General features: G+C 44.2%; 1 protein-coding gene and 1 long non-coding RNA gene across 3 annotated transcripts in view; one reads left to right on the forward strand and one right to left on the reverse strand.

Moving 5' to 3' along the window:
• Positions 1 to 16484, forward strand: part of LOC308580243 — a 91535-nt gene extending 75051 nt beyond the window's left edge. The window contains exon 2 of the long non-coding RNA XR_014004743.1: positions 12757 to 16484. This is a non-coding gene — a long non-coding RNA (uncharacterized lncRNA). The remainder of the gene's footprint in view (positions 1 to 12756) is intronic.
• The window catches only part of HLF (HLF transcription factor, PAR bZIP family member), a 66870-nt gene continuing 57232 nt past the window's right edge, over positions 15013 to 24650 (reverse strand). Inside the window, exons 3-4 of one of the 2 annotated variants that reach the window (XM_081181543.1) lie at positions 21830 to 22050; positions 15013 to 17541 (exon numbers count right to left, since the gene is read on the reverse strand). In XM_081181543.1, the coding sequence (XP_081037669.1) occupies positions 17323 to 17541; positions 21830 to 22050 (440 nt within the window). In that variant the 3' untranslated portion in view covers positions 15013 to 17322. The remainder of the gene's footprint in view (positions 17542 to 21829; positions 22051 to 24650) is intronic. The other variant, XM_081181544.1, reaches the window with a different exon arrangement.

A 24650-nucleotide genomic window follows, 5' to 3' on the forward strand; every position in this document is an offset into this window, starting at 1 on the left:
ATGGTGCTGGAAGAGACTCTTGAGAGTCCCATGGACTGCAAGAAGATCAAACCTATCCATTCTGAAGGATATCAGCCCTGAGTGCTCGCTGGAAGAACAGATCCTGAAGCTGAGGCTCCAATACTTTGGCCGCCTCATGAGAAGAGAAGTCTCCCTGGAAAAGACCCTGATGTTGGGAAAGATTGAGGGCACAAGGAGAAGGGGACGACAGAGGACAAGATGGTTGGACAGTGTTCTTGAAGCTACCAGCATGAGTTTGACCAAACTGCGGGAGGCAGTGGAAGACAGGAGTGCCTGGCGTGCTCTGGTCCAGGGGGTCACAAAGAGTCGGACACGACTAAACAACAACAAGAACAATGCCCACTATCCACAGAACCTAGGAGACGCTTTCTAAATCCCTTATTTGTCCAGGAAAGCTGTCCTTCCCCGGTGGAGAGGGTTCTATGGCTGCTCAGTGATGTTAATGCCCCAGTGACCCACAATGTGGCCCTCTTTGGACTGGTGTCAAGAAAGATTAGGACGAAGAATCTGGATGAAATTACAGTAAACTGTAAGGGAGATTCAGAGGTTGAAACAGGAAAATACTGTATGCTGTGTGGAGACCCCCAATTTATGCATGCCCCTGCATTTTATGATTCTGATAGTTTACGCAGAGGTGCTGTTTTGATATATAGATTTATAGATATTTCGTTCTTTGATAGTGTCTGTATGGTTTTGACATGGCCTCTGGCTAGTACAGTAAAGCTTATTTACATGCTATGTCCTGGTTATTGTGATCAAGTGCAAGAAAGTGCACATTTCTTCTTCAGAGAGGGAGACAGGATGCAACATCTTCTTCTTTGAGCCACATACCAGCTGGGGCTCAGACTGTTCTTAAGGGCATGCCATGATAGAGATGATCCTTCTGTGGCAACATCACTCAGGTCAAGAGGACAAAGATCCAGAGATCACGTTAAAGGTGGCCAAATTCTGTGTCATTGCCATAAAACTTAGGGAATAAGCTGTGATATCATCATGATTAATGTTTTTAAATGGTTATATTTTAGTGAATAAGATCTAACATATATTTTAATTGCTGCTATATCTGTACTGTCCCTGTTATACAGTGGTGCCCCGCAAGACGAATGCCTCGCAAAACGAAAAACTCGCTAGACGAAAGGGTTTTTTGGTTTTGCGTTGCTTCGCTAGACGAATTTCCCTAAGGGCTTGCTTCGCAAGACGAAAACGTCTTGCGCTTTTTTCTTAAAGCCGCTTGAAGAGGCGCAGCTACGACTGACTGTGCTTCGCAAGACGAAAATCATCGCAAGACGAAAAGACTTGCGGAACGAATTAATTTCGTCTTGCGAGGCACCGCTGTACCAAACTGCAAATTTAAATGTATCCCTATGACTTTCCTGATTTTGTATGTGAGCTGGAACTGGTCTGTGACCAAAATAATAAATTCATTCATTCACATACCAGTTCTTAAAAGGCATGCCATGATAGAGATGATCTTTCTGGGGTAACATCACTCAGGTCAGACTATTTTTATGTGCCATCTAGATGTTTAGTGGAATTGAGATGGCCGCTTTAATCAATGGGAGGCGATTCTTGTTCCTCTTCTTCAAGGTGGCATGGCCAACCCTAATGGGGTGAGCATCAGGATAGGCATTGAGGCAAGAGCAACGAGGACAGAAGTTCAGGTCACAAACTGTGGTTAGAAGTAGTCATCCAGTCTGAATGTCAAATGGACTGTCAAATTAACCAGTTGACCTCAATCAGTATGCACCAAGTTCCTAATCCTGCTTAATGGCAGTGCTTAAGCTAATTAGAACAGGCATAGGCAAACTTGGCCCTTCAGATGTTTTGGGACTACAATTCTCATAAAGCCACTTCCGCCCTGCAGAGGAGGTGGGGTTGCGGGCTGCATGCCCCCACCAAGCGTGCAGCGGCTGGAGCCCCGTGCGATTGGGGGAATCCCCAGCCACGTCACCCCCTGGCCAGCCAATCGGCTGACTCTGGGGGCGTGGCCTGCCCTATTTAACACAGGCGCGGCCGGGGATCTCCCTCTTTTCCCGCCTACCAGCTGTTCCTGTTTCCCACCCTCCCGCCCTTTAAGGTTTTTGTTCCTTGACCTTGCTATGGACCTTGGCTGGTCGTTGAGGGGCCTGGTAGGAATTTTGCCACTTGGCAAATTGGCACCAGCCACTTGGTTTTCACCTACCTCGTAGCAAATCGTCACAACTTTCTTGGTATTGGCGGTTAGGCATTGGTATTGGTATTATTTTGTAGATGGAAGAGGGGAGGAAGCGCCATCACCTGCCCTGCATATTGAAGGATAGTCCGATAAAGGATTCCGGGGGGGGGGGGGCGTGGCCCTCTCCGAAGCCTATGGAGGTGAGGGCCTAAGGCACGCCCCCGAGTGGTGACCCCGGGGGTGTGCCTGGTGTGCTCTGGTCCATGGGGTCACAAAGAGTCAGACACGACTAAACGACTAAACAACTACAACATAAAATGGTGATTTTCCTTAAATATTTTTTTTAGAAAAAAAAGCACTGGGTGAAGATAAGATTTATGTTATTGGGGGCCGGGCAGGACACCCATCTGTCATCGTTCTCTGTCTGGCTCTATCAGATTCGGAATGAAACGTCTCAACAAAGGTTGTTTTACTTTCTTTCCCTCCCCACATGCTCAGAAAAATTGGTCAGTATCTTCAGTCATTTGAAAACCAGGAAGTTAAATAAAAAAATAGCACCAGAGAGTACCTTACATGCAGTATATTTTGCAAAATTACAGAAGAAACACCTTTTTCATCTTTTTTTTTTAAAATCCAAACTAAAACAAGTTTTCTTGGATTTGCCGAAAACCTTTTCAGCGCTTCTTTCTCAAGTTCCTCCTTTTTTCCAATGCAGTTTTTCTGTGCACACAGAAAGCATAGCCCATTTCTGCTTTTAGTTGAGTATTTTTATTTATTGACTTGATGGGGGGGGTGGCAGCTGTCCCCCTGCCTCCTCTGACTATTCCCATGAGTGCAATATTTTGCAGCGTGAGCATATCTTACTAAGAACACTGAATGCACAGCGAAACGTATATGTCAATGTCAAGGGCAAAACTGCTATTTCAGGTGCGCCGTTTGAAAAAGCACAAGACGGTTGATACATGAATATGGAAGTGTTGGAGGGAGAGGGGAGGAATTACAGGCGTGACGGCAAAAGTTAAGGCAAAGAGCTATTTTGGATCTCTGCACAAAATCACCTTCGAAGCCAAAGATGGAGAAAAAAGATGTGCTGCGGTTTGATCAGCTGGGCTTTGTCTCAGTGTTATCACCGGACTTGAGAGCACTTTGTGGAGGCACTTTACAGAAGCAGCATTTCTTGGGACACACCTGGAAAAAGTCTTGGGCAAGTAACAGAGAATGTCAACAAGTCAAGAAGGGGAAAAAATTGATCCCCAAGAAAGATAAAGAAATTAACTACCTGGCTGGTTTTATCTGATCCCCAGTGATGACATGTGAAGGTCAAACAAGGTGAGGATGACTTAGAACTTGTGATTGCTCCCTACCTTGATCCTCTTGTTTGTCATGACTTCACAGCTCCCATTTCCACTCCCTTAATTACCGTATTTTTCCGTGTATAAGACGGTATTTTTTCCTTAGAATCTAGGCAAAAATTGTGAGTGCTCTTATACACGGATAGCAGAGGGGGGACGGGCGATTGGTGGCAGCAGCCAGCAGGAGATTGGCAGCGGTGATTGGGCATGTGATTGGTTGCTGTGGCAATGCCTGCTGATGATTGGCTGCAGCTGTGGCAATTGGGCGGTCGATTTATGGCTGCGACATGGCGTACATGCAGTCGGCTGTTGTACTGTCTAGTTTGCAGGTGGGCTTTTGTGGCAAGTGAGCAGATGATTGGTGGCGGCGGCGATGCATGCAATTTGCAGTGGCGAGCAGTCAGTAGAGTGATTGGTCAGTAGAGTGATTGGTTCCCCCAAAAGCAGAACAACTCTGGGCAATCTCCCCCTCCTCAAAAAAACTCCACAACAGGGGTCATCATATACATGGGGGTGTGTTATACATGGAAAAATACAGTATTCTCCCTCTTATCTCCCTGCTTGTCCCATTCCATGTTGCTCCATAGATAAGCCATTTTAATTATTGCAGGATCCACCTCCTATCTCATTTGCCATTTTGCTGGTACCACTGTGCTCCTGCCTTGCCTAATGAGTGAGCTTTACCTAAATAAATACTTCCTCAATGATTCATTTCTTGTAGTGAGGTTAAAGCTCACTGGGAAATGATATACAGCGGTATCTTGGTAGTCAAACGGCTTGGCTCCTGAACAAATCGGCTCCTGAACGCCGCAAACCCAGAAGTGAGTGTTCCAGTTTGTGAACATTTTTTCGGAAGCCGAATGTCCGACGTGGCTTCCGCGGCTTCTGATTGGCTGCAGGAAGATCCTGCAGGAAGCTCCTGCAGCCAATTGGAACCCGCGCCCTGGTTTTCGAACAGTTTCGGGAGTCGAACGGACTCCCAGAACAGATTAAATTCGAGAACCATGGTACCACTGTGTAAGAGCTGCTTCCAGATCCTAGCTCACAGAGGATCACGCTAGCCAGCGTTCACTTTATAAAAGTCTTTATTGAGTTACAGTTTCCATTCTCAAGCTGCTGCGTGCAGCTCTACGTCTTATGGGTTAGACCGGCGAAGCTCCGTCTGAGTCTCCGCCCCCTGTGCACCAGCTTACTAACCTAGTCTTACTCCACCTTTTCCGCCTGACCGTTCTTCTCTGGGTCCCTCTGCCCCCCGTGGTCTCTTCCTTCCGGGATTCTTCTGACGCGGACCCCCCGGACCCTCCTGTCTCCTTGCGCCGGGCTTTAGGACCTGGCTCCCTTTCTGGGCTGCTTACTGCGCCACCTTCCTGTGCATTTGAACTTGGCGCGTGCGCCCAACCTTCCACTTTCCGCCTGACCGTTTCTTCGCTCCCCGATGGAGGTGTGGCCACTCCTGACTCGTGCCCTCCCTCCTGTTGCGAGCTGCCAGCGCTTGATACCTGGCGCCCTTCTTCTCCCCTGCTCTCTGTTGGTGACGCTGGTCCCGATTTCCAACTGCTCCCCTCTGAGCCCCCTCTGGACCCTTCTTCCTGGGGTGTCCCCCTAGGTTCCCCCCTTGTTCTGGCCACCGGTGCTCCTTTCTGTGAATCTTCTGATTCACTGGAAAGACTCGGAGATCTCGGGTCGTCGTCATCACTCATCTTTTCCTCTGCCTCCTCCCCCTCGCTCTCTGTTTCCTCCCTTGCCCTCGCCTCTGCTCCTGAACCCCTGACACACTGTATAATGAATTGAAAAAGATGTTTAAAATAATGTTTGTAAAAAACACACACACCCAAAAGCTTTCCTTTTGGGAATTATAGGGACGGAACTACTCAAACTGTATAGAAATTTATTCATGTATGCAACTACGGCAGCAAGAATGTTACTTGCAGGAATGTTACTGCAGGAAGCTTCTGCAGCCAATCAGAAGCCATGGAAGCCCTGTGAGACCTCCAGGTTCAAAAAGAACGTTCGAAAATTGGAACATTCACTTTTGGTTTTCGATCATTCGGGAGCGTTTGAGAACCAAGGTACAACTGTAGATGAATAAACGAGTAAATTAAGTTAATTTGGAATATGCTTAAAAATTTAAGGAACCGCAGAAAAGGGGGGAAGGAAGTTGAGTTCTGAAATGTTAAAATGATTGTAAAATTATTGAAATGTATAAAATTGAAAATCATAAATAAAATAAAAAGGATTCATTTCTCAGTGGGGCCGGTTCTCCAGACTGAATGTTGGAAGATTTAGCCCAGATAAAAGAAAGTACGTTGTCACACAACGCTTTATTAAACTATGAAACAACCTCTGTTAACCACTTGTTGATGGGTAAGTGGGGAGCTGGGCAGAAGAGGGTTTGGCAATCCTCATGCTTTGCTTCCCCTATGAATGTCTAGTGATGCAGAATCCCAGAGTGCTAACACTTCTTTTACTTCAGCCATGCAGAAATTTGCCTCAAGCTACATTACAGTGTCAAAACCCCGCTGAGGCCAACATTTACACATGACCCAAATAGGAACAGAAAGTCGAGTGCTTTCTCTCTCCTGGTTGCCTAGTAGGAACGCATGAGAAAGGTCACACTTTGGTGGTTGTTTTTTTAAAGTAAAAATAGATAAAACTTGCAGGTTGTGCGCCTCTGTTTTGTCACTGGGACAATCTGGGTGGTGACAAGTCAGGAATGGGGTGTAATTGGCCTTAAATTGTTACAAGCTTTTGATCACCCACTTTTGTTGTACCACGGAGTCTCTAGTGGAATAAACGAGGCAAATATCTAAATCCCCCAAATGCAAGATTCTTACCAAAGTTCAAAACTCATTACACAGTACCCAAAAAGAGTTTGGGTTTGATATCCCGCTTTATCACTACCCGAAGGAGTCTCAAAGCGGCTAACATTCTTCTTTCCCGTCCTCCCCCACAACAAACACTCTGTGAGGTGAGTGGGGCTGAGAGACGTCAGAGAAGTGTGACTAGCCCAAGGTCACCCAGCAGCTGCATGTGGAGGAGCGGAGACGCGAACCTGGTTCCCCAGATTATGAGTCTGTCGTTCTTAACCACAACACCACACTGGCACTACACCACACTGACCAAGGTTTCAAGATCTAGTTCCCAAGTGCAACTGAAGCGATTCATGTGATCAGTTTGGGCTAGATTTATTAGGTGAAGGGAATTAAAATGCAGCTCGCCAGCTTTGCTGCCAACTCATCTATGATTAAATAGTTATAGCTCCTATCTCCTGTTGCGTACAGAAGTTGTACCAATAGGTATTAAATAGTTGGTGAGATGCCAGAATCAATCCCAGCTGACCTTCCCACATGAAGAAACTTTTGGGGTGGCAATTTAACTTGCTGCTGTCATCCTGAGGGCACCTAACCTTGCCAGTACTTACCTGTTCTAGAGTAGTAGGGCTTACTTGAGAGATGTTTATATTTATCATATTTTGTATCATAGAAACATCACCTTGTACCAAGTCAGATCAATGGACCAATTTACATGGTCTACACCAGGCATGTCCAACCAGTTGATAGTAATGTAATGGCTGATCACTGGGCATCCCTGGTCGATCGCGGGATCCTAATTGATCGCCCCAAAAGGGAAAAAACCTCAGCAACTCTGGTCTGTCGCCCCCCCAAAAAGCTCCACAACTTTGGTCAATCCAATGGGTAAATCACTGCCAGTTTTTTAATAGTGGGTTGAGATCACAATCTCTTGGGAGTTGGACCTGCCTGGTCTACACTGATAAGCAGCTAAAGTTAGAGCTCAACTGCTCTATGGAATTTCAATCTGGATGTCAGGGTTTATCTAGTCAGTGGAACGAGTGCAGGCAGCCCTTCTATTTAAGATTTTCCCTGTCCCACGCTGTGTACCTTACACAGCCCTGTGTTTAGAGGGAGGCCAACATAAGCTAGATACAGTTGCCAGGACTTCTTTTATGCTGGCTAAACATTTGTTTTTCAGCCGACAAAGATACTTTACTTAGCAAAGTTCTGCCAGACTCCTTCCCTTCCCCAGGGCTACAACTGTTTTGCACAAAGATACGGCAACTCGGGCTTTCAGAGGATCTCCTGGGTGCTGTGGCTTTTCCAGTCGCCAAGGCCATGTTAAAAACTAGGCTGTGGGACATAGATCGCCAGGAACCAATCTCAACTGCAGAAAAAAAATGTTCCCCTCTTTATTTTCGGCTCTCTTGGGCGCAGTAATTTAACCTTAATTATTTACAATTTTTGTTTCACCTGCAAGAAAGGGCTTTTTCGCTGGCTAGGTTCAATCCTAATCCTTCTAACCTCCTTTGGGGTAATTCTGCGGGTTTGGCAGAAAGAGATAGGATCTGCCCATGCGATGCCCACCTGGTGGAAACTGTAGGTCACATGGCCCTTAAATGTAAAATGTATGTTGATCTCCGCCAACAATTTCTAGACCGTCTATGTATTCCGATATGGAAACCAGAGTCAGAGGTTATATGCTTCTTATTATAGGGGAAAGACCAGGTGCTCACCAAGACAGTAGCTAAGTTCCTCTATTTGATTTTTTTGTCGCTGAAGTATGCAACAGGATCCTGCCCTTGCTGGAGACCCACAGAGATGAAATAGATTGTTCGCCTCTTCTTCCCTTTGGCAAATGACTGTACTGTTGAAATGGCGACGAGATCGCACTGGCCTATTTATTCTGAATGTTTGTATGTGATGCCAAGGTTTGATGATGATGATAAGCAGCTCTTCAGGGTTTCAGACAGGTTATTTCCTGGCCCAACCTGGTGATGCCAGGGATTGAACCTGGAACATTTTATATACAATATCAATGCTCTAGGTCTTGGAATATTGCAGCCTATTTTAGGAATCTGCAAGCTTGCCAAGGAGTTGATGAGCTTCATTACTGAGTTATTTGTAGTTCGACAGATCACTCTCCTTCCCAGGCTGAGAGGGAAAATGGCAAAGACAGATTATTTATTGGGACAGAGTGATTTTTGCAGCTGTTGTTAAAGTTGCAAAACAACGAAGCACAGAATGGAGCGATGGAGAATTTCTGAAACAATAATGGTATATTAGCTCCGCCCAAGGCATGATGGAGAACAGCAACAACTGGGAAAAGATAGGCATAATATTTTACAAGGACAGGAAGAAACATCACCGACAGAAAGATTGTCACACACAGGAAGAACAAGGATACAGTTTGAGTGCATCACTTGTAGATTTATATATTATTTAATGTGTCAATATGAATGGAAGTTGTCAATATTGCAGTTGTTGTATAGGGGATTGTTAATTTGACTGGAGCGCAACTGAAATTAAAAAGATTCTGGAATGGAGAAATAAAGTAAACCATCAAACCATCAATTCTAGCACTTAGGGGGCCACCTGAATTATATAATTAGGTATTTGAATGATTGGTATTAGTAACTGTATGATAATTTGGCATTGTTATAATGAGGCTATTATTGGAATGTAACTGAAAACATATATATACCTTGCTCTGCAAGGTAGAATAAGTGGAGATAGAAGATGCTTCAAGGACACCCACTGGGCTTCATGGATGGGTGAGGATATTGATACTGGTCTCTTTGCTCCAAACTGATCACTTTCCAGAAAATTACACAGGCTCTTTATAAAGAAACACTGTCGCTAATGACCGTGCCAAATCCCACCAAAAACTTTGGGTGCAGGCTGTTCACCTCCCCATCCTGATGCATGAAAAGAAATCGACACTCAAGAGGAGAAAAAAATTAAATGATTTTATTAAACATTAAAGAATAACAGACAGAAAGATTTGGGCTGAAAAGCATACAGAACGCAATCCATTTCATGACGTACATTAAATTTGATCTTATTTGTTCAAATCCTGTTAACAGAGGTGGTCTTGTGGTGTTGCCAGAAATACAGTGGTCGATCATGGGAGAGAGCAAGAGAAAAAAAAGATTGGTACCGGACTAAGTTCACTTATTTTGGACACAAAAAAATCAGTGGGACGCAAGGCCTGTCATGACTCAACTTCTTGCACTGATTTCAATGGGACTGATTTCAAGGAATAGTCCAGATCCAGTATTTTGTTTTATATCCTTTTCCAAGTTAAAAGAATAATATGCAAACTCAATATTCCTTTTTTCAAAGTACATGCATGCGCTAATCCAACCTCACAATCTCCCTCCCTCTCTCTCTCTCTCTCTCTCTCTCTCTCTCTCTCTCACACACACACACACACACACACACTCCTGAGTAAAAACAATGGCTGGTATCGCAGGAGAAGAAACATCAGCTCAAAAGATAAGGCTAAGTTTTGCTCCTTTACATACACCTGACTCTCATGGAATGATGTGTGATCTCAAATCCTATACAGCAGGGGCAGACAGTTCATGGTACCAGGCCAGACTTGGGTTATTGACAACCGTCAGGTATAGAGAGCCTTTTAGCCATAGCCAGGCTTCCAGTTACTGGTTTCCTGTAACCTCCCTCCCAGCAGATGTGCCAGTCTGGAGATTTTAGAAGGGATATCTCTTCGTATCCCCACACGGCCATCTGTCTTAGATTGGCCCTCCAGCCTGTCAAATTGCTGACCAGAGTTACAGAGTCACCAATCAGAACAAAACCCAGTTCTGCCATGGGATCGGGTCATGGAACTTTTGCCAGTGGGTTCTGTGCCACGATGCAGTCTAATAGCAGCCACCCGTCCCTTGAGATCGTGCCTGTTATTTTCCTGGCACCTGGCTTGTTGCTTTGACTTGCTTCATCCTTCCAAATAAGTTGGCCACCAGTGTGCTTTGGTGGGCCAGCTGTGAGGTCAGCCGGCCGGCCAAAGTGGGAATCCTCTCAGAAGCTGCAGGAAATTCGCCTTGAGGGTTTGCAGACCAAGCAACGGGTACAGAGTTAAGAGGTGAAGCGATTGCTTCACCACATGCTCAATGCCGCGAAATATAGGCATTGTATAATTTGTATAATTTGTGCGGTATAACCGAACTTACCGGTAATCGAATGTACCCCTAACCGCTCTGCCTGGAAAATTCAAAGTTTACCTGGAACCATAAGTCATTGCTTCTGAAAATAAGCTTTTAAAAGAGCAGGGCATACAAGACCACGAAGTCTGCAGCAGAACTTTATGTCTTGCATGTGTATATATATATATATATATATATATATATATATATATATATATATGCAGGTTTTGGTGTCTTCGGGTGTCTTCTCGTGTAAGAGTTGGGGTGTCTAGGCGACGTTTCGACGAGGTCTCACTCGTCATCTTCAGGCTGGTGCTTTCGGCTTCTTGTTACTAGAACAGAGCCCTCTGTTCTAGTAACAAGAAGCCGAAAGCACCAGCCTGAAGATGACGAGTGAGACCTCGTCGAAACGTCGCCTAGACACCCCAACTCTTACACGGGAAGACACCCGAAGACACCAAAACCTGCATTCCTGTACCCGTGAAAATCTACGAAAGCAAATATATATATATATATATATATATATGCCATATGTATTTCTTTAATGCCTCTAAAGGCTCCGCTGAAGTCTAGCAACTAAAGATGCAAAAAGGACTGATTCACCCAACCCAAAAATTTAGGCTGAGTTTGGTAAAGCAGTCATGTTATTGGCTTATCACTTGGGTCTCCAACTACAATTCCCATCATCCCTGACCACTGGTCCTACTAGCTAGGAATGATGGGAGTTGTAGTCCAAAAACAGGAGACCCAAGTTTGGGAAACCCTGGTTTACCGCATGCCAAAGTTATTTTTTTCTTCTATAGTTGCAGTCCTATACCTACTTACCCAGTGGGATTTATGTCTGATTAGACTTGTGAAGAATTGTGGTATCACTAACACTTTTCCAGGGTATGTAGGTTCTACGCCAGGGACAGGGGATGTGTGACCCTCCCAACTCCCATATGTAACTCCCAACGTCTCTATTGGCCATTCTAGACAGGGATGATGGGAGCTGGAGTCTGAAAACATCCACCAGGTTCCCTACATTATTCCTTATGGACACTGTAACCTCGAGTCCTTTCCTCCCAACCTATTGCACATTGGAGAATCAAAACACCCATGGCAGACATCAGATCAGCGCCTGCAGTCATATTCAAACATCATGTCGCAGTCACCACGTGAAACAGTCGTGTGCATTCCGCCATAGAAACTTGAGAATTATACTTTTTAAAAGGCCTTTTTCCCCCTTTTCTTTTTTGCTCCCTGAAATGTGCCCACAGCCTGGCATTGTCTTTTTTAAGGGCATTTTTAAAAAAACAGGAACCTGAGCATGAATCAGCCAGAGTTAAGCACTATTAAGTCTCATTGGTTTCAATAGGAGGGAGTTTGAATATGTGCTCTCCTCCCACACTGAACTCAATGGGACTCCACGGAACTTTTATCTTTGTTTGGGTTGCATCTATGACTTTCGTTTTTACAGACGGTGGGATTTTTAAATTTATTATTAAATAACTTTTTCCTTTTTCTTTTTTTTTTACTGGCCAGTAAAGAATAGCTTACATTCTAAATAGCTACAACGTATTCCCTCCACTGGAATAATGGTCCGTAGAAATTACAAGTGGTACATTTTTCTGAGGGGCAAAACCCTCTCCAGGAAATCTGCATAATAATGGGAAATCAAAATTGCCTATGCCACAATAAGGTGTATTTTTGACTAAAATACCTTTTGACTAAAAAATCACCTTCAGAATAAGGCGCGTTTTATTGGAATAAACAAGCGATTGAGAAGAAAGCAATTCTCGAGAAACCCGTAGCACCATAATTTCCTGATGTACAAATAATGTACGCCTGTTTTTGTTTTTACTTTGTTAGAGCAAGCCTCATCATGACAAGGAAATAACTGTTCTGGCCTGTTTGAGTGTAACAATGGCAAACCATAATACAGATAATTCACCTGGCTGGGCCTGACCTGGTGCTCAACCAGAGACAGAATGAGGTGGGCAAGGAAATGGCAGAATCAGTGTTTCACGAGTCGGAAAGTCATAACCCACAGGCAATGGGTTATGACCCTGGCCCCAAGAATCCACACAAAAGGGTGCAATTCAGGTCAGCTAGGTTTTACACAGAGTAGACCCACTGAAATGAATGAGCATGACTATGAGTAAAAGTTCAATACCACCCAGTGTACCTTATAATTTCAACAGGAATTAAAAGCACCCGAGACCCGTCGCATACATTGCAATTTTCAGCTTAACTTCTGACAGTTTTCTTTTAGCTGGAACTCACTAGAGCGGCAGCGAGAGGCCCCATTAGCTAAAGTGGTGCTTCAGGTTAAGAACAGTTTCAGGTTAAGAATGGACCTCCGGAACGAATTAAGTATTTAACCCGAGGTACCACTGTAGTAGTAGTAGTAGTAGTAGTAGTAGTAGTAGTAGTAGTAGTAGTAATAGAATAAGGGAGGCATTCATGGTGAGTTCCGGCACCTCTTTTTCTAGAAAAATAGCACCGACATCTGAAAATGTCAGGCATAGAGGTGACAAATGTGGTGTTGCTCCTTAAGAAGCTATGGATGGCTAGACCTCCTTGTTGTGGAAAAAAGCACTGAGCGGCAAAGCATGGTGTGCCTCTGTGTAATATGTGAATTGTCCCCAAGGATGGTGCATGAAGCTTACAGTCTCCTTCTTCAATAGAGATGTTCATCAGGAAGTCATCCAGGAGACTCCACAGCTTGACCTTCCTTACAACTAATCCAGAAAGCGGCAGGAGACTGGGAGTGGCCGCCCTGACCATATAACACCGGTCCTGAAAGACCTACATTGGCTCCCAGTACATTTCCGAGCACAGTTCAAAGTGTTGGTGCTGACCTTTAAAGCCCTAAACGGCCTCGGTCCAGTATACCTGAAGGAGCGTCTCCACCCCCATCGTTCAGCCCAGACACTGAGGTCCAGCTCCAAGGGCCTTCTGGCGATTCCCTCCCTGTGAGAAGTGAGGTTACAGGGAACCAAGCAGAGGGACTTCTCGGTAGTGGCGCCCGCCCTGTGGAATGCCCTCCCATCAGATGTAAAGGAAACAAACAACTATCTGACTTTTAGGAGACATCTGAAGGCAGCCTTGTTTAGGGAAGTTTTTAATGTTTGAAGTTTTATTCTGTTTTTGTCCTCTGTTGGGAGCCACCCAGAGTGGCTGGGGCAACCCAGTTAGATGGTGTGTGTGTGTGTGTGTGTGTGTGTGTGTGTGTGTGTGTGTTTACAAATTTAAGAAATTACCGTATTTTTCCGTGTATAAGACGCCCCCAAGTATAAGACAACCCCTATTTTTTTAAAACCCCAAAGTAAGAAAATGCACTATGCACGATCTGTGTATAAGACGATCCCTTATTTTAAACTTCAAAAATTTAGGAAAAAATATAGTCTTATACACGGAAAAATGTGGTATTATTATTTGGGAAACCTGCCTCACTCTAAAGAACCAATGGGTTTGTGAAGTGTATACATGAACAAAAGAAGAGGAAGTCACACAAAAAGGATGCTCCTCAGGGTGGAGGCGACACCTTGCCACAGCAGCAAATGTGAAATGTGAAAGAAGGCAGAGAATGTGCAAGCTTTATTACTGTTTCGGGCAAGATGCTGTTTAACTTAAGCCCTGTGATGAGCATCACAGAGTATTTTGTGCCTTTTTTCCTTGGTAAATGGGACTCACTGCATTGTTGTTGGGAAAAAAACCATCCTCATTACATGAATGGGAAAACAGTTATTTATTTATTAGAAATACAAAGGACCCTGGAGAACCGTGTTTTTTTTGTTTTTTAACTTTCATAAAATGTTTAGGGCACAATCCATCCGAATGTGGGCAAGGCCAGCTATGCACGGAGGAATTCCGCAAAGACCCAGTGAGGTATGTTCCCTTTAGCGGCGTTCATACACTGCAGCGCCCTGAACCAAGAAACGAATATATTGCACGACTCCCTGTCTCAATCCGGCCCATGGTCGCCCACGTGCGCAGTGTTCATCCTCTGAGCATGCGCCAAGGTGGCACGTGCTGAGGAGCGCAAGGAACAGCAGTGCCCGATTCAACCCAATGCGATCTCTTCGCGTGCAAGCGGCTGCACCCACATGGCGATGGATCGTGCCCCAACGTAAAGCACAAAACCCTTCCAAAGTCTCAGTGGTAAGCAAAAAATAAGAAAGATCTCAAGGGGGAAAGGGGAACAACAAATCTAGAAGCTTCTCCTCTCTGTACAATGCTAACGAATATATAGATATATATCTTTGCTCTGCCTTAAACGTGGAATAATTTCTTTTTATTTCTCCTCGCTGTGATATATGTTCTCTCTCTCTCTCTCAAAATACACAATCAGCATTCATCCTTGAAAAATACTGTACAAAAAAAACACACTCTAATGATTCTCTAGAAACTTTATACATATCGTAATAATCGTGTTCTTTTGGTCTTCAGAAAACATTTGTATGGATTGGGTTCGCCACAGTATGACAACACCATCACCTTTCCACACAGACCTGCATCTCCTACATTCACTTTTTAAAAAAAATCTCCTGCAGAAAGTCCACTATAATATAACACAAGTTTCGAAAGCAAAATGAGAACAAAAAGCGGAAAACAACAGGAGAAAGTTTGAGAGCCATCGCTTTTATGATACAATCGGAAACAAAACATCTCAAGGAAAAGTAGGTTTTGCAAAAAGTGACTTCTCGCCAAGTCAAAAGAATCTGGAGAAACAGCAAGGGAGAAGTCCACAGAAAGTATTTTACAGAAAAGTTGAATATAGAGCTGAATTTAAAGTCTTTAATCACATAAACAGGACTTGAAAAAATGCAAATGGCAAAGGAAATAACAATCGCAACAGCAATAATAACAATAAACCCTCCAAACTCCAAAAGCAGTGAATATTTGAAAGTTTTCGTTTTTGTTCTCTTGCCAACGAATTGCCACGTGCCTTTTGCGCCCCAATCCAGCAAGGGCAATCACTGCCCCATTATGCCCTATTAACACCAGTGGGCTATTTGAGGAATGGGGCAGGTGTGGGGCTGAGTCCAAACACAACCTCATCCTCTCCCCATTAATAGGGAATTGATGTTGCCATAGGAGTCTGGACCAGTTATACTTTCAGTTTTGGGGGAAGGGGGTGGACATCTGCAAGCACAGCAGTATATTTGAACCAGGCTGGCCCAACTGTGGAGGTAAAACTACACAACCTCTTGTGGTGCCACAATCTGAGAGCTGCCTGTTTCGGCTGTCACCACCTTGACAAACTGTAGCAGCCTGCAATTTTGGAGGAGGTCCATAGGGGCAGCAGAGCAGCTCGATGGCTGGGTTGAATATCCCATGCAGCAGCAACGGGAAAGTTGTAGCCCTCCAGTTGCTCCCAGACTCCAACTCCCATTAGCCACAGCAAGTGTGGCCAATGGCCAAGGATGATGGGAGTTGTAGTCCGGCAACATCCAGCGAGCCAAAGGCCTCTCCTCGTTCCTGCAGTCAACAGCCTTTTGATTTCTGCACAGACACACCCCTCACTAGAGGGCAGACATAGCTGTATGGAAGTGTAAAAGAAGTTAACGGGCAATTTTTAACAGAACAGTATCCTACGTCAGCACTTGATAACGTTAACGTTGTGCTCAGCGTATGGCACCAGCAGGGGGAGCAAGACTTTGATTTGTCATAAGGTGGCAAAATGCCTAGACTGGCCCTCTAAGTGCACCTTCTGCCTGCACCATCGCTTGACTGCTTTAGAAAACTTATCCCCCCACTTTTCTGTTTGAGCATTTGAATTGCTCAGTGGGGACGGCTTCCAGTAATTAAAAACCAAACCATGTTTGAGAGGTTCTTGTAGCAGCCTATCAAGAAGTTTTTTACAAATTACAAAGGAAAACCCAGTGGAAAATTATCTTATCAGGTAGGGCAGGTGATCCTATGTCCACCTGGAACATTGCAAGTAACATACCAGAGTGCACAAGAGGATTATTGCTTAGGTTCAGGCTGTGCAAAACAAAACAAAAAATAACACTCCCTGTGATTTATTTGCAGTTTTTGGGTTTTAGAGCCATGAAAGGAAACTATCAGCTGTTTCTTACGAGATCTACCGAGAAAACTATCAGCAGCAGTGCGAGCCTGAATACATCTTCTTTTTTTTAATCACCAAAGCTTAAGAACACAACAAAACAAAAGGAGAAAAATCTATAAATTAAATATTTCTGCAGTGTAGCATTAAAATATCATTTGTGCATTTGCAGTAGCAAGTTAAAAATGTCTGATTAGGCATATTTAAACAATAGATTCGGGGAGGCTAGGCTTTGTTTTCTTCCTCCTCCGTTTATAGCGCGTTTCATTCTTTCCGTTCTCGTTTTCGAAATTAAATCAAGAGAATGGCAAAAGGGTAAAATAATAACAATAGTAATAATAATAATAATAATAATAATAAAACCTAGTTCAAAGCAGCACTGGAAAATATTTAATTATTTAATGAAAAGCTTAACTATGGCAGGTTTCAGCAGTCCCAGTGAAAACGGGTCACCCTTCCATTTCCATAAAAATGGGGAGTGCTGAGGTGAACATGCACACACGCCCACACATACACAGACCCGCGCATGCGTGTACGCACATAGAAGAAGAAAAAGTTGTACGCTGTTTTTTTTCCGTTTTGCTTCTGTTTTCCTGGTAAAGTGCTGATGGTGAAAGGTTGGGGGCGTTTGGGTGTGGTGCTATCAAGCAATAAACACACTGTCCATCGATTCAAATGCCAACCCACCGAAAAGAAAAATAGAAAGAAAAGAAAAGAAAAGAAAAGAAAGAAGAGGGAGGGGGAGAAAGGGAGGGCAGAAAGGGGTGGGTGGGAATGCCATTTACAGAGGACCATGCCGGGCTTCATATTTGGCGAGGACATTCTTGCATTTGCCCAGCTCTTTCCGTAGATCGGCCACCTCCTGGCGCAGAGCGGAGTTCTCCTTCTCCAGAAACGAGGCGCGAATGGCAATCTGGTTCTCCTTCAGCCTCCGAGCGTCTCTGGACCGCTTGGCAGCCATGTTGTTCTTTCTGCGTCTTGCCCAGTATTTGTCATCCTGCTCATTAATCACAGAAAGGGAGAAAGGCAGCGTTAGACTTCAGCAGATTAACAGAGCTTCGGCTACAAGGCACCAGGGAAGGGTCGGCAGAGCACACTTCTACTGGCAGGGCTAAACATATTCTGCTTGGCCTTGGCTGCATACATGTCATACTGGGGACTGGGAGCGGCCGCCGGTACCATGTAACACCAGCCCCGAAAGACCTACGCTGGCTCCCAGTACATTTCAGAACACAATTCAAAGTGTCGGTGCTGACCTTTAAAGCCCTAAACAGCCTCGGTCCTGTATACCCGAAGGAGCCTCTCCACCCCCATCGTTCAGCCCGGAGACTGAGGTCCAGCTCCGAGGACCTTCTGGAGGTTCCCTCACTGCGAGAAGTGAGGTTACAGGGAACCAGGCAGAGGGCCTTTTCGGTGGTGGCACCCTCTCATCAGATGTCAAGGAAGTAAGCAACTATCTGACTTTTAGAAGTCGTTTGAAGGCAGCCCTGCTTAGGGAAGTTTTTGACGTTTGACGTTTTATCGAATTTTTAATATTCTGTTGGGAGCTGTCCAGAGCGGGGTATAAATAATAATAATAAGTAGTAGTAGTAGTAGTAGTAGTAGTAGTAGTAGTAGTAGTTATCACACAAAGAATTCTCAGCCTATTGTTAAAGGTGCTGTGGGGGTAAAACTACAGTTTCCAGGATTCCTGGTAGGATTTCTTTAAAGGTATGGTCTGTATGCAGACCAGATCTGAACATCCCAAGTAGTACGGGTTTCTGTTGTTCTTGTTTTAAGTCTCTAACGCTCATGTTTATGCATACTTTTTGTGAATGTTCCATTTCATTTCTGAATGTTTCATTTCTGAAACACTCTTTTCTGAATGTTTTAGTTCACTTTCAATTTGTATACCGCCTTTCTCTATTACTATACACAGAAGGCAATTTGCAAGCTGAAGAAACAACAAAACAGAAACGGTCACAGGCTTAATATCAATCTGATCCAATACAAAAAAAAAAAGTCACACTAACTTTTAAATAGACAACTTATCTCAAATAAAAAAATCTCTAATAATCTGTTCGAATGTATTAAATGTTAAATAACAGCAAATAATAATTAAAGTTTGCACTTATCAATTGCAACGAAGAATTACTAAACTGTAATCCGTAAAAATAACAGCAAGTCACATAAAGCATACAAAACCCTGTAAAAGGATCAAATTGAGAAACAAGAACACAATTTATAATATTATTTTTTTTAAAAATATCCCTCAACTCCTTGTTGCCCAGAGAGGAAGACTGGAATAAAATGCAAGCACTTTAAGCTACCCAAAAGTAACATTTGCATGCTCTGAAACCATCCTTACAATGCAACCCTATACAAAGCTACTCAGAAGTAAGTTCCACTGAGTTCAGTGGAGCTTGCTTCCAGGTAAGTGGCTACCAGACTGCAGTGTATCTCATCAGCCTGGCTCCAGAGATATGCCCAAACCCTCTTTCCCCTCCCATTCTTCCTACACCCCGTAGGCTACATCTTGGCTTTATAATTTCCCATCTCCGTCATCATCTCTGAAAAGAACACAAAAACCAGCTTCAACTTCAGTTCATTCCTGGGCTTATCCAGGCCACGTACAACTTTATTTTAACAAATTGCAAAGGCAAATCCTTTAATCCGGTCCTGAAAGAAGCAGGGCTGGCATCTAGAATCACATGCAGCCGAGAGACGATTGGCCGGCCTAATCTGCTTACCCCTTTCCAGAACTACTCTTCTGCACCATGGGAAACGGGAGAAAGCTGTGACCAAACATTCTGGGAAGAGCCGAGGGCAACTCTCGCTGCTATCTTAGAAGAAACTAGAACGACAGCCATGAATTCCTCTGAGCAAGCAAGGGGCTTGACAGTGCTTCCCTGCTCTTAGTTTTCCCCAGGTTCCGTCCTCTAACTGTTCCAATGTATTCAAAGGTTTATGTTTCTTGAGGCAAGCCAGTAAATGAACACGGTGAATATGCATGCACTGGTTGCACTAGGATGTTATCTGGACTTATTAAGCTGAGATATGAATTAGCCTTGTTTCCCTGCACACAGCTACTTCGTTCCTCCCTTTGTGCAACTGGGGAAAGCAGGTCAGGAAGCCATAGTTGGCTACAGTTTCTAATTTATGCCCAAACTGAGAAACTATGGTTAAGGGCTTCCGAGCAAACTACAGTACAGTCGTACCTTGGAAGTCGAACAGAATCTGTTCCGGATGTCCGTTTGACTTCCAAAACGTTCGAAAACCAAACTGTGGCTTCTGATTGGCTGCAGGAAGCTCCTGCAGCCAATCAGAAGCCGTGGAAGCCCCGTTGGACGTTCAGGTTCCAAAAGAATGTATGCAAACCAGAACAATCGCTTCCGGGTTTCGGGTGTTCGGGAGCCAAAATGTCTGAGTTCCAGGGCATTTGGGAGCCAAGCTACTTAACTTTAAGTTGCACTTAAAGGGTAAAGGGACCCCTGGCTGTTAGGTCCAGTCGTGGACGACTCTGGGGTTGCAGTGCTCATCTCGCTTTATTGGTCAAGGGAAGCAAACAACTTCCGGGTCATGTGGCCAGCATGAGTAAGCCGCTTCAGGCGAACCACAGCAGCACACGGAAACACCATTTACCTTCCCGCCGGAGTGGTACCTATTTATCTACTTGCACTTTGACATGCTTTCGAACTGCTAGGTTGGCAGGAGCAGGGACCGAGCAACAGGACCTCACCCTGTTGCGGGGATTCGAACCGCCAATCTTCCAATCGGCAAGCCCTAGACTCTGTGGTTTTAGAGCACAGTGCCACCCGCGTCCCATAAGCTGCAGCTCAATATTAAGAATATGTATGATTTGTTAGACATACCCCTCTATCCCTGTTTTACAAACAACAAATCCCATAGATAAGAATTTTAGGCAATTTCCCAAGGACACAATGGTGCAGCTGGGAACTAAATTATCCTGACTATTTATTTTTGGTATTAGTGTTATATCTTTTACTGTTCATTTTATTTATTTTTAAATGTGTTCCTTGATAATTTCAATATTCCTTGCAACTCAAAGGTTTTACAGTCGTACCCTGGAAATTGAACGGAATCTATTCCAGAAGTCCATTCAACTTCCGAAATGTTCAAAAACCAAAGCACGGCTTCTGATTGGCTGCAGGAAGCTCCTGCAGCCAATAGGAAGCCACGGAAGCCCCGTCGGACGTTCGGCTTCCAAAAGAACATTCGAAAACCAGAACACTCACTTCCAGGTTTCGATCATTCGGGAGCTGATTTGTTCTGGAGCCAAGGCATTCGAGATCCAAGGTACGACTTTACTACAGTTGAGCAATTTATATAGTTTTCTTTGGATAAAAACAAGAAATAAATTTATATTTATAATTACTGTATATTTATGTCCTGTCCTCCTTCCCAAGGGAACTCAAACCTTTATCTCACATGGGAACTCAAGGATACCTACTTGATTTTATTATAGATATTTTTATACCGCTGCCAGGACCCTTCCCATATTCATGGTTGCCCATCCAAACATTGACCACACCTAAACCCGCTTCGCTTCAGCAAAGTTGCTACATCCTGCGCCTTCAGATCATGCCATGTTACGGGCAACCATTAAGATGTTTCAACTGGAGACCCATTCCACCCCTCGCTCTGTGAGTTTCACCATTCATTAACTTTTAATCCACTTGGCTCTCAAAATCTTATATGCCGACATTATTTTTGGATGATTAAATAGCAGCTTCTTTCATTCCAGAGAATGAGGGAGCCAAGGAAGCACTTGTCTAGGGATAAAAACCTGCCACACAGAAAAATTGAAACAGATTAGACTGGTCAAATGAAAGCAACACAGCTCAGATTTTTTTAAAAAAAAAGAAGGAAAGAAAGAAAGAAAAAAGGAAAGAAGGAAGGAAGGAAGGAAGGAAGGAAGGAAGGAAGGAAGGAAGGAAGGAAGGAATATAATAATCAGAGATCTAAGGTGTATTTTTATTTTAATAATATTTTAATGTTTCACTTTTAATTGCATTTGACCTATTAGATAGAATGCAGGAAGGGAAAGTTTTGATTTGTAAGGTTCCTGTGCGCTTCAATTTGACAACCTTATTGCTCTCTGGGCCATAAACAAGAAACCCTGTCTAACCCTGAAAGTGGTACAAGTGGCCCTCCAGGATGTTATTCTATGTCCTAATCCCGGAACATTTTAGTCCATCTGGAAATCAGCAGAATGGCTCTAGGACCATGCCTTACTCTCTGGACCTCCAGAGCAGCTTCCAGCAGGTTGGACACCGGTCCCAATTTACCTTCAGATCCTCTGGGATGAAGACTTTGCGGGCTTTCTTAATCATCGGCTGCGGCTTCAGTTCCTCCTCGGAGAACTTGCGCTTCCGGGGGTCAAACATCTCCTGGCCAGGAATGCTGGAGAGAGCGAGATCGGCCGGGTCAGGTTCATACCCCACCGGAACCTGAATGGTCTCTGGATCGATGGGGCTTGGCGTGTTGCGATTTGCAGGCACGATTTGACCTGCAGAAAGCAGAGACACCATGGTAAGGAAACCGGAAGGGAGAGAACGTTGCAAATTTGTGGTATAACACATACACACAAAACACACTCCATGACCCACGAAAATGGGGAGACTCAGGACCTCAAAAACTTTACTGAACCTTGCAAAGATAGCAACACACATCTCGAATATGAAAACGCTTTTACAAGCAACCACACCCTAGGCCAACCCCAACCTCTCTCACCACCACAAGTGAACAGCAGAGAACCTGCACAAGCAACGCTGACCTCAAACCCTACATATATTAAGTAAAATAGAAACATCGCCACCTGACCCCACCCCCACTCATCTTTTTCCCCCTCCACCCCTTTCCCCCTTTTCTTTCTAATGTCTCAACAAATGAAACTGATTTGTAAAAATGTTGCATGAAAAAATACGAGGGAGAGAGACATTACACATAATTCTGTAAATCAAGAAAATCTTTAATAAAAATACATTAAAACAAAACTAAAATATGAAAATGCTTTTTAAAAAACCAGAGCGTATATGAGTACAAATAATCCTGGAAAATATATGAGATCGATTACAGAGGATTAGTCAATCCTAGAACGATGAGACTTAACTATAATTTTCTTTTCCTGTTCATAAAACCCGCAAGTGGATAAATGAGTCAAGCAGAGGCCACTCATGTTCCTCTATTTTGTAAAAACAATGAAATCATTCCATGTTGTACCCAAACAAATCTACATTGGTCCTCCAGACTGGACTCCAACTCCCATCGTGCTTTACCACCGGTCTGCATGGCTGGGAATGATGGGAGTTGCAGTCCAATACATTTCCCAAGCCCTCTGCTCTATGGTCTCATGCTCCTTGTTCCATGGAACTGCCAGTGTTTGCGCCCAAATTGGAAAAAACCACACACACCCAAATGTCATTTCTCTCATCTGAAATTGGTTCTCAGCCTTCCATGTCCAACTTTCCAGAATAACAGGACATTATAAAGAGGTGTAGGGGGGAAATAGGGTGAAGTTAGAGGTGCCACAAAGGACACGAGCCAAGCTGATTGTGCAACACGTTCTACAGACGGTACCAATAACATTTGCTTCCAGGAAGGGCTGGGAAACACTTGGGAGATGAGAGAGGCAGATCAAAGGGATATTTCTTCCCCAGAATACACAAAAAAATGGAAAGGGGCAGCAAGGAATTCAATTGTTATCCCTCGTACCCACAGAAGAGTTTCCTTCTCACACTGTGCACCATGTCACTCAATGCCAAGATCTGAAGTGCTGAAAACTGGGCATATCCTGCCTGGTTTCATAAACACCGTCCCATTGATTAAACAGTCTTCTCGCAGAGAATCAAAAGTTGATGTTGGAGGATAAATCAGGACGTTTTAATATAATTCCATTTGTAGGAAGGTTGGCTAAGGAGCATTCTCAGAAAATCAGCTGTGAGCCAGAAAGTGCCTGGTGGTCGCCGGCTTGTCTCACACGTTTTCCTGTTTTCAGAGCACTTTTGAACATGTTCAGAATGCGCTCTCTAGATACGGGCCTGGATTTGAGACACTGAAGCCCCTTGGTTCACTTTGCCAACTCTGGGCTGGATTTGGGTCATTTTCACCACCCACCAAGCAATGTGTACATTTCCATTCTATTTAAGCAATCCTATCTTGTGCTGCTGGGAGGCGGGTGGCACTGTGGGTTAAACCACAGAGCCTAGGACTTGCCGATCAGAAGGTCGGTGGTTCGAATCCCCGCGACAGGGTGAGCTCCCGTTGCTCAGTCCCTGCTCCTGCCAACCTAGCAGTTCGAAAGCACGTCAAAGTGCAAGTAGATAAATAGGTACCGCTCCGGCGGGAAGGTAAACGGCGTTTCCATGTGCTGCTCTGGTTTGCCAGAAGCGGCTTAGTCATGCTGAAAACATGGGGATAAGAACTTGTTGAATTTACAATTTGAATGGGAATATAAGAAGGGGAGGTATGGGGAAGTCAGGGAAAGATGATATAGAAAATAAGGATTGCAAATTGTATATGTTTTTTTAATTTTTCTTTTTGTTTTTTCTTTTTGGTTTTCTAAAATGGAAAATTCCTAATAAATATTTATTAAAAAAAGAAAAAAGAAAACATGACCCGGAAGCTGTACGCCGGCTCCCTCGGCCAATAAAGCGAGATGAGCGCCACAACCCCAGAGTCGGCCATGACTGGACCTAATGGTCAGGGGTCCCTTTACCTTTACCTTGTGCTGCTATGTGCAACTGACAGCGCGGTCATCTGCATGTTTACTTCGAACCAGTGTTTCTCAAACTTGGTTTTCCAGCTGTTTTTGGACTACATTTCCCATCATCCCTTGCTAGCAAGACCAGTGGTCAGGGATGATGGGAACTGTAGTCCAAAAACAGCTGGAGACCCAAGTTTGGGAAACACTGCTTCAGACCTACTGCTATCAAAGGGGATCATTCGATGCTCTGCAAACTTGCCTTACAATGATGCTTCACTGAGCTGAGTGGGACTTACTTCAGAGTAGTAAATGCTGATCCACACTAGGATACCTGTCGAATCTCCAGCCAGCCTCAGTAAGATTCACTTTTATTGAACTGTGTTTTCAAGCTATGCCCTCCACCA

Source organism: Podarcis bocagei (genome assembly GCF_964188305.1).
Source record: "Podarcis bocagei genome assembly, chromosome: 2".
Classification (NCBI taxonomy): Eukaryota; Metazoa; Chordata; class Lepidosauria; order Squamata; family Lacertidae; genus Podarcis; species Podarcis bocagei.